This window comes from Denticeps clupeoides, chromosome 10, assembly GCF_900700375.1.
Source record: "Denticeps clupeoides chromosome 10, fDenClu1.1, whole genome shotgun sequence".
Classification (NCBI taxonomy): Eukaryota; Metazoa; Chordata; class Actinopteri; order Clupeiformes; family Denticipitidae; genus Denticeps; species Denticeps clupeoides.
In genome coordinates, this window is record NC_041716.1 from 13,876,227 (window position 1) to 13,884,928 (window position 8,702).

Below are 8,702 nucleotides of genomic sequence, written 5' to 3' on the forward strand. Positions count from 1 at the left end.
AAACCTTTCTTTCAATAACACCTGTGAAATTAATGCGATTCAAACGGAAAGTTTAAATTGTGCCCATGCTGAGTTTTACGTTTGGGTTTCTGGTGTGGGTTCGCTTCCTGTTGCCAATAAGGTTGCCATTGTTCAGTAAAGCCAAGGGAAGCCCCTACTCAGAATATCAATGCCCCACCACTACAGTGGAGTTGCTAAGATACTGTTCAAGATTTCAGATTAGCCAAGTGCAAACAATGTAACCCAAACTTTCCCACCTAGTTTGTTATCTTTAAAAAAACAGTTGTCACTAACATTGGGGCTTGAGCGAAGTTAATGTGTAATTACTCAGAAGTTAATTCATTTTTTCTGGCAAGTCGTTTGATTTGAAAACCTCCGATCTTTGTCAAACGTTAAATATACGGGCATAGAAAAAAACAACAGTGCAGCAGAGCAATGAACAGAAATCAATCACATCAAAGTAAAAAAAAAAAAAACAGGAACTACTACAGTATTTGGCTCTTCAGGTAGTCTTTTAGGGTGTAAGGGGTGGGTGCTGGCGTGCAGTCTGACCCCTTTAAACTCGGAGCGTTGGATTTCGTTCAGGAGCTGTCAGAGATTGGGAAGATGAGTGTGAGAGAGGGAGAATAGCCTCATTAAAGAGCAGGGGGCTTCATGAAAAGCCCCTCAGAGAGGAGTCCTGTTGGCACTAATGACAGAGCGAAACAGTCACTCCTCTGTTCGCCTAATGAAGGTAGCAACACAAATCAGCGGATCCCACACAGCATTCTTTTGGGGAGAAGCTTTTCTTTTTTTCTCTTTTTGCTTTAACGCACCAAAGTGAAGCAATGTGAGGTGTGTTTTGAGGATTTGGACTTTCATTCTGAACTGGCCTTCGCCTATTCAGAGTTCCAAACTTATTAAATTCTGAACATTTGGCTTATGCTCAAAATCAATTATGTAGATCTTCAAAACTTCATTCTTGATTTTGTAGCCCTGTGGTAATGGTATCATAGTCACAGAACATTTCGTTTTGCACCATCTATTAATATCTGCACCAGTTTCTGGATCCTGGAGGCTAAAGTATAAAAATTGAATACAGTTGCGTTCACCACCACTGCCACAGCTCGATGGGTGCATACCTGTTGCTGAAATACAGTCAGGATGGGCATTGGTTTCAGGCTGAGAGATCTTGCTATAAAGTGGAACTTGCTGGGACTGTTAAAAAGCAACCAGCTTTTCAGAGTTCAGTAAAACATCCTCAAATTTTCTATTTACATAACAATGAATACCAGCATGAATTAATGCGATTCACTGAACCTAAATATGAACCGTCATTAAATGTCCCTTCCTGAGCAATTTTCTTTTGTTGTCGTTGAGTTGAATAAGTTTAATTTGGGATTATGTACACTTGTAAGGGACATCTGATTGTTCTTCACATGCTGAGTGTCTCTCTCAGGACTCACCGAGCACAAACTAATATGACCTGAATGGCCTTCACTTATGAGTGTAGTGCTGGCTCAACTGCCCTGCTGAGGGGACAATGTTTGTTTTGTTCTCACAGAACACTGAGAGGGACTTGGGGGGGGGGGCACAAGAGCAATTCATCCTCGTTCCCATGGCAGCAAGAGCTGGACCCTCAAAATACACTCCCAGATACAAATCAAAGGCTTGCTTGGGATCCTTGGCACGGACATCCTTACAGACACACATGTGTGCAGACATCCTCGCACAAACACACACACACACACAGGGATCCAAAGTTTAGAGCCCTGGACCACAATGTCCTGAGTGGGCAGGAAGTTCTGATATCCTCCATTATGGTTCCTGTGCACTCAGGCCAGAGAAAGAGAAAGGAGACCTCCCACTTCACTTGTTGCCTAAACTTGTTCGTTTTGAGGCTGGCAGGGACTGAACACAGGGTGCGGAGAGAGAGTGTATGAGCCGGGACACAGTGAGAAGGAGAGGGCACCTGGTTCTCAGCCACAGCCCTTGGCACGGTTTGGCTTTTCCGTGATGTAATTCACCTTCCCTGACCCACTTAAAGGTATAGTGCACCCCAGAAAGATGAAATAACATGAATTCACTTCATTTAAGGATGTTGTGCAGTCTGAAATAAAAATGGTCAGCTCAGACAGTTCAAACAACTGAATCGAGCATCCACATCTGGACGTGTACTTGCCTGCTATTAAAGATCAACAAGCCTATAATAGAAAATTGTGTGCATTTCGTTCTTTTTTTTTAATGGTTCTGCATTTAATTATCAGGACTGTGTGCAGAGGACAGAATAGAGTGTAAACAATGGAAAATGTTCTGCTTGGTCCTGCTATATGATCTCATATTCCATACGCTTCTGTCTTTATTTCTGTATTTAATTTTACATTGAATAGTGCAGTGATACTTTGGAATGACAAACAGGTAGGTACCCCCTTTTCTTTGAATTTTTCACTTTAGGGTAAAGTGCAGAAGCATCAGTCAGTCCATTATTGATCCATGTGACCTAATCAATTCAAGCAGTGGTGGCCGGTTCGAATTCCGAACTGAGGTGCCACTGAGCAAAGCACCGTCCCCACACACATAAAAGCAGAGGACGCATTTCGTTGTGTGCATGTGACAATCACTTCACTTTCACTTTCACTCAATAGTTCATACCATCTGGAATGGAAAGTGAAATTTTCACCGATTTCACCCCCTAGTATTGAGTTGAGACATCAAGGCATGGACGTCCACAGGCCGTCTTGGGGCATCTGGTACCAGGCAGACCCGAGCAGCAGCAGTGCACCCAGGCGACCTCTTCACCCCCGAGTTTAGGGCGCTGCCTCCAGTCCGGGTCCCGCCCCTACCTGCGGAGTCGCTGCCTGTCACGTGATCTCGGCCCACTTTCTGCCCGCGGACCGCGACCTGTGCCCGCGGCCGCTCGACATGCCCGCGTCCGGGTAGTTCCGACGTCGCGCGTTGTGTTCCTGGAGGCGCTCGTCCAGCGGAGGTTGGGGACACCATGCAGTGCCGAGAGCACCTCTTCAAAATACTGGTGATCGGTGACGGGAAAGTCGGCAAGACGTCTATCGTGAACCGATACGCGAACGACAAATTCAGCAAGGACTACAGGATGACGGTGGGAGGTAAGATCAGGGGAACGTCACCCCCTTAAACTGTAAACGGCGACGCCGCGTTCCCTCCCTCCCTCCTGCCGTCGTGGCGTGGCAGCGTGACCTCGCTTTTAAAAAAAAAGGTTTGTTTGTCCGACGCCTTTTCTTTATTCTGCGTTTATTCCCGGACAAAAACAAAAACGCGCGTTTCGTGAACGCTATTGAACGAGTCGCGTGACTCGGCTCCCGTCCGCGGTTCCTTTTTTTTACGTGAATCAGCAGGGTAGCGATGGGACGCGCTGGTGTTGCAATCCGGGGGTTTTCCCTTCCACTTTTCACAGAACTCCTTCCCCGGCATGATGCACGAAAAATGACACGATCTGTACATTTCACAATTATGGAAATAGGATGCTCTTGGTCGACCTTAAAGCATCACTTACAAGCAAGAGTATTGAATAGTTTAGTTTATACCAGATTGCATCTAAATCGTTTGGTTCATCTGCTTTAAATTTATAGACAGTAATGCTTAACCATGTTCTTTAACGGGTAAAACAATTTGAAAGTTAGACCCCATTCTGCATCTATGTAAGATGTTCCTCTCCGTGAAACTGTTGTATATATGTGTATTCCTCTCCAGTGGATTTTACAATGAAAGTGGTCCAGTGGTCAGACACTGACACCGTGCGACTGCAGCTCTGGGACATAGCAGGTAAATTTGTGATTCCTCGGATTAAATCACAACTTTGGAAGTCTGGAAATGTTGCCTTGGCTGCCCTCCTGTGGTATCCAACAGTATTTTTGTAATGTAAAAACAAGTGAACTTAATGAGTGTACATAAAATTTTGATGGTATGTGTATTAACCTGCTGAAATGTAATGTATTTCAGGCCAGGAACGTTTCATATCCATGACCAGGATTTACTACAAAGAAGCCTCTGGCTGTGTGGTCGCGTTTGATGTAACTAATTTCAACAGTTTCTGCAGCTGCATCAACTGGAAGAAAGATTTAGACAGCAAGGCTATGCTGCCCAGCGGTGCCCTGGTTCCATGCATCCTTCTGGCAAACAAGGTATTCATCTTAATCTTCCTAAGGTTGCATTTTCTTGTAAACAGGCCAAAAGTTTGGACACACAACAACAACAACATTTATTTCTTATATAGCCCAAAATCACATACAGTTTGTCTCAATGGGCTTCTCATTCAATGTGTTTTCTTTATTTTAATGACCATTTACATTGGTAGATTCTCACTGAAGGCATCAAAACTATGAATGAACACATGTGGAGTTATGTACTTAACAAAAAAAAAGGTGAAATAACTGAAACCATGTTTTATATTCTAGTTTCTTCAAAATATCCACCCTTTGCTCTGATTACTGCTTTGCACACTCTTGCCATTCTCTCGATGAGCTTCAAGAGGTCGTCACCTGAAATGGTTTTCAAACAGTCTTGAAGGAGTTCCCAGAGGTGTTTAGCACTTGTTGACCCCTTTACCTTCACTCTGCGGTCCAGCTCACCCCAAACCATCTCTATTGGGTTCAGGTCCGGTGACTGTGGAGGTCAGGTCTCCACTTTTTGTTAAGTACATAACTCCACATGTGTTCATTCATAGTTTTGATGCCTTCAGTGAGAATCTACCAACGTAAATGGTCATGAAAATAAAGAAAACATATTGAATGAGAAGGTGTGTCCAAACATTTGGCCTGTACTATATGAAATGGGATATGCAGTATGAAATTATATTGCATCAAAGTGTCTGCTCTGTGCAAAAGATAAGTGGAAGGGCAATATTTGAGTTTGAATAGTTCTCCTAAGTCTCTTTAGTATTAAAATATCATATGTCATTAAAATGATTTGATGATTTGGGAGACCAGTTTTTGTATTTGAGGTTTTAATCAGTGTTCAGATTAGTGTGAAAGTTTGATCATCTTAAAACCTCACTTTTCACTGTATATATGCAACTTGTCTGTAACTCAGTTTCACTTGTTCATAAGTTCATACAAAACAAACCAAAATGCCTCTGCATCTACTGAGTGAACTCTTGAATTAACATTATGGCTACAAAAGGCGAACACTGTAGTGGTACGAATGGAATTAGTGACTCATCTCCTCCTCCAAGGTAACCTAAAGTGACGTATTTATGGAACTTTGGGAGAATTATGTAATTATTTGTTAATTACATAATAGGCTTCATAAGGATAAACACATTGAATGAGAAGGTGTGTCCAAAATTTTGGCCTGTACTGTATGCATGGAGCAAAAGAGGTTGACTTTTTTGCGTTCCAGTGTGACCTCACTGACTGGGCTGTGACCAAAGAGAGAATCGAGCAATTCAGCCAAGAGCATGGCTTCATTGGCTGGATGGAGACATCTGCAAAGGACAACAAGAACATCAGCGAATCTGTGAGGTCAGCTTACACTTGTATTCATTGTTGCATTGTTCTTCTTTGAAAATAATTCCAGGCTTTTGCTAGATATGACTTTGTCAGTTTTCCCAAATTCTTGGGCCTGATCGTACCCTGTAACATTCCCCTAGTTCTATGCCAATAAAAGGAAAAAAACGGGGTGGTGGGCATGATGAATTTCAAGATTAAAATCACAAATTTATGAGAAAAACTCAGGTATTCTCAGAACTTGGAAAGTCATAGAAATTTCAAGAAAAAGAGGCACATTTACGAGACAAAACTCTGATATTCTGTGACATTTTAAAGTCATAAAATGGGAAAAAAGCCAAATTTATGAGAAAAAACTCTGACATTGGAAAGTCATAAATGTTTGAGGAGGCAATTTTACAAAATAAAACTCACAAAAAAAAGATATTGTAAAGTCATACACTTGCAAGGAAAAAATGGCAAAACTGCAAAAAAGGGTCCACGTGCAACAGCGGGTAAGCAAACAAACCCGTAATCAGAGGGTTGCCGGTTCGAATCCCGATCCGGCCACTGAGGTTCCACTGAGCAAAGCACCGTCCCCACACACTTCTCCCCGAGCACCTGTCATGGCTGCCCACTGCTCACCAAGGGTGACGGTTAAAAGCAGAGGACACATTTTGTTGTGTCACCTTGTGCTGTGCTACAGTGTTTCACAATGACAATCACTTCACAATCTCGCAGTGACGCGGCGCCCGCGCTGTAGTGAGGAGAGGAGAAACATCATGGCTGCACTGGGTAAGTGTACCTGTGCTGAAGTAAATCTATGCTGTAGGTTACGTCACCTGACCACAAATCATGGATAAATTAATAATCAGTAGCTGGATGAACACAAGGTGTAGTAAAGTGCAATGGTGGCCTGTGCCTGTCAACATTTTAACTGGGCCTGAGATGAACCTGGCTCTCTACAGAGCGCGTATGGAGCATGGCGTTCATGTATAAGCTGACTGCAACATTACCAACAACGTTAGTGTTAACTACAAGCTCACCTAACTGCAGCCTTTGCGCGTTACTGATGACGTGGATTTACTTCAGCACAGGTACACTTACCTGCAGCCATGATGCTGCTCCTCTCCTCACTACAGCGTGGTTGGTCTTGTGACGTCGCTGCGGTGGTGATGCATCCCTCTCGCGATGTGCTTCACCTGGACACTTTTTTGCAGTTTCCTTTTCTCGTGAATTTTTGACTTTTTTTTTTAGATGACTTTAATCTCAAAATTCCTCACAGTTTAACCATACTCACCACCCTGCTTATTTTTTTTTTTTTATCTATGGTGGCTCTAATACGCTGTCGTGATAAACAATATCTGAACACAATATGATTAAAAAAAATATTAAATTACATTACTATAATTATAAACCTTAAGTACAATTTTATTAAATTGCACTTCTCAAAACATAGTTACATAGTTGCTTATCAAAAGAGTATGAAAAATAGAAAAATTGGTTATAATATCAGTACTAAATGAATTGATTGCTTGGTTTAAGTGGGAAATCGTTACTCATCGTTTGAGCCAGAATGGCTGTACTTCAGAATCAGAGAGCCAAACAAGCCAAACCTTAAATCGCTATACACTCTTTCTCCACGAGAGGGCAGATAAACACTTTAACCATAGTGAGAGACAGTGGACCAGAGAGAGACATATACAGAGTATACGGAAGTGTGTAGTGATTTCCGGTGTAGAACATTCCCTGCTGGTGTTGGACGTGATGAAAGTGATGATTCAACCACGGAGGCTGGCCAGTAAATTTCCTGCAAATAGAATGTTTTGGCAGCACCGAGACAGTGAGACAGTCTGCGTGTTCCCAGTAGCTGGTTGAGATGAGACCCGCTATGCTTATAAGCAGACGTCACGCATGTGATTTTCGCTGTATTTATATCAGTACCGTTGCCACTACCAAACATGCTGATCGATTGTGCGATTTGTGCAATTCAGGCACCCTGTTTGGCACGCTAGCGACAGTTTCATGAATCTGAATGTTTGGAGTCGCCTCTCAAGTTCAAATTTTATTTGTCACTTACATAGTCATACACGATATGATATACAGTGAAATGCTTTAGCGACTGCTACAGACCAAAAAAGAGTAAAATAAGATGCATAAACATGGTTCAGCAGCTGTATTGTTTTGTTAAATTATACACAAAGGCTCTGTTTCCCCTTCGTGGATTAACCCTAGTCCTGGCCTAAAAGCATTTTTGATTGTAAGATCCATATTTTAGTCTAGGACTGCATAATCCACGAACTGGAAACCATCCCTATATGTGTAATTTTACCGTGATGTTGAATAATGTTCGTAATTTGTGACTTCTTATACATTTCGGAATGATAGATACCTGGTGGACCATATCATGATGTCACATTCCAAAGACAGTTGGCCTCAGGAAAAAAAAGAAGACTGTGTTAACCTGGAGAGGACTGTTCCAGAAAATAATGAGCAAGGTTGTTGTTGATGTTGCATGGTGAAAAAGAGCCATTTTATTCACATTCCATTCATATTCATTCTAACAGGGAAGATGATGCTACTATGAACAATCACCAAAGTGTTATTAAAGGAATAAAAAAATATCAAAATGTATGACTACATGTCAAGGTGCTGTTTGCCAATTTAAAGGTGTAGATAAAAAAATATTGCATATATCCCAGATGGATTTAATCAGTCACTACAGACTCGTCTTAATATAGCATTTTAGATTTTAGATTTTGTGGTGCTGTATATTTATGCATAAAATAATAAAAGGATTATGGTTCTACTGGCTCCTGGATCTGTAGATTCAGGCTGTTTTGAACGTAGAATAGGACTATGTTAGGTCTTTCTATTGTGGAATTTTTAATTCTTGTAAGTTTCAAGACAATGTCTTCATAGATCCAGCACATTGCACAGATTCTCAATCACTCTAGGATCTGAGGGGAAGATTACACGGTCAAATCAATAAGAACAACAACCATTTTTTTTTTGCATGGCCCATAAAGTGCATGTCTCAATGGATTTTACATCCAATTCAGATGACACCCCTCTCTTGACACAAAGAAAAACTCCTTGGAAACTCACATTGAGAAAAATGGAAGGAACCTTGGGTAGAATAGCGTTCAATGTGCATCACAATGTCATGAGTATTTTTAGTCCAGGTAGCAATGCGCACTCCCACCCTGCCATCTGCATGAAGGAAAACAAATGGCGCCTTCTTCCATTCTTCCCCAGTCCAGG

At 41.9% G+C, this 8,702-nt stretch overlaps 1 protein-coding gene across 1 annotated transcript; it reads left to right on the top strand.

Moving 5' to 3' along the window:
• Nucleotides 1–2,626: 2,626 nt before the first annotated feature.
• Nucleotides 2,627–8,252, top strand: LOC114798455 (ras-related protein Rab-7L1-like). The gene is made up of 5 exons (XM_028994181.1): nt 2,627–3,101; nt 3,706–3,777; nt 3,955–4,136; nt 5,353–5,474; nt 7,827–8,252. The coding sequence occupies exons 1-5, from the start codon at nt 2,978–2,980 to the stop codon at nt 7,945–7,947; spliced, it is 621 nt and encodes a 206-aa protein (XP_028850014.1). The 5' UTR covers nt 2,627–2,977; the 3' UTR covers nt 7,948–8,252.
• The last annotated feature ends 450 nt before the right edge of the window (nt 8,253–8,702 follow it).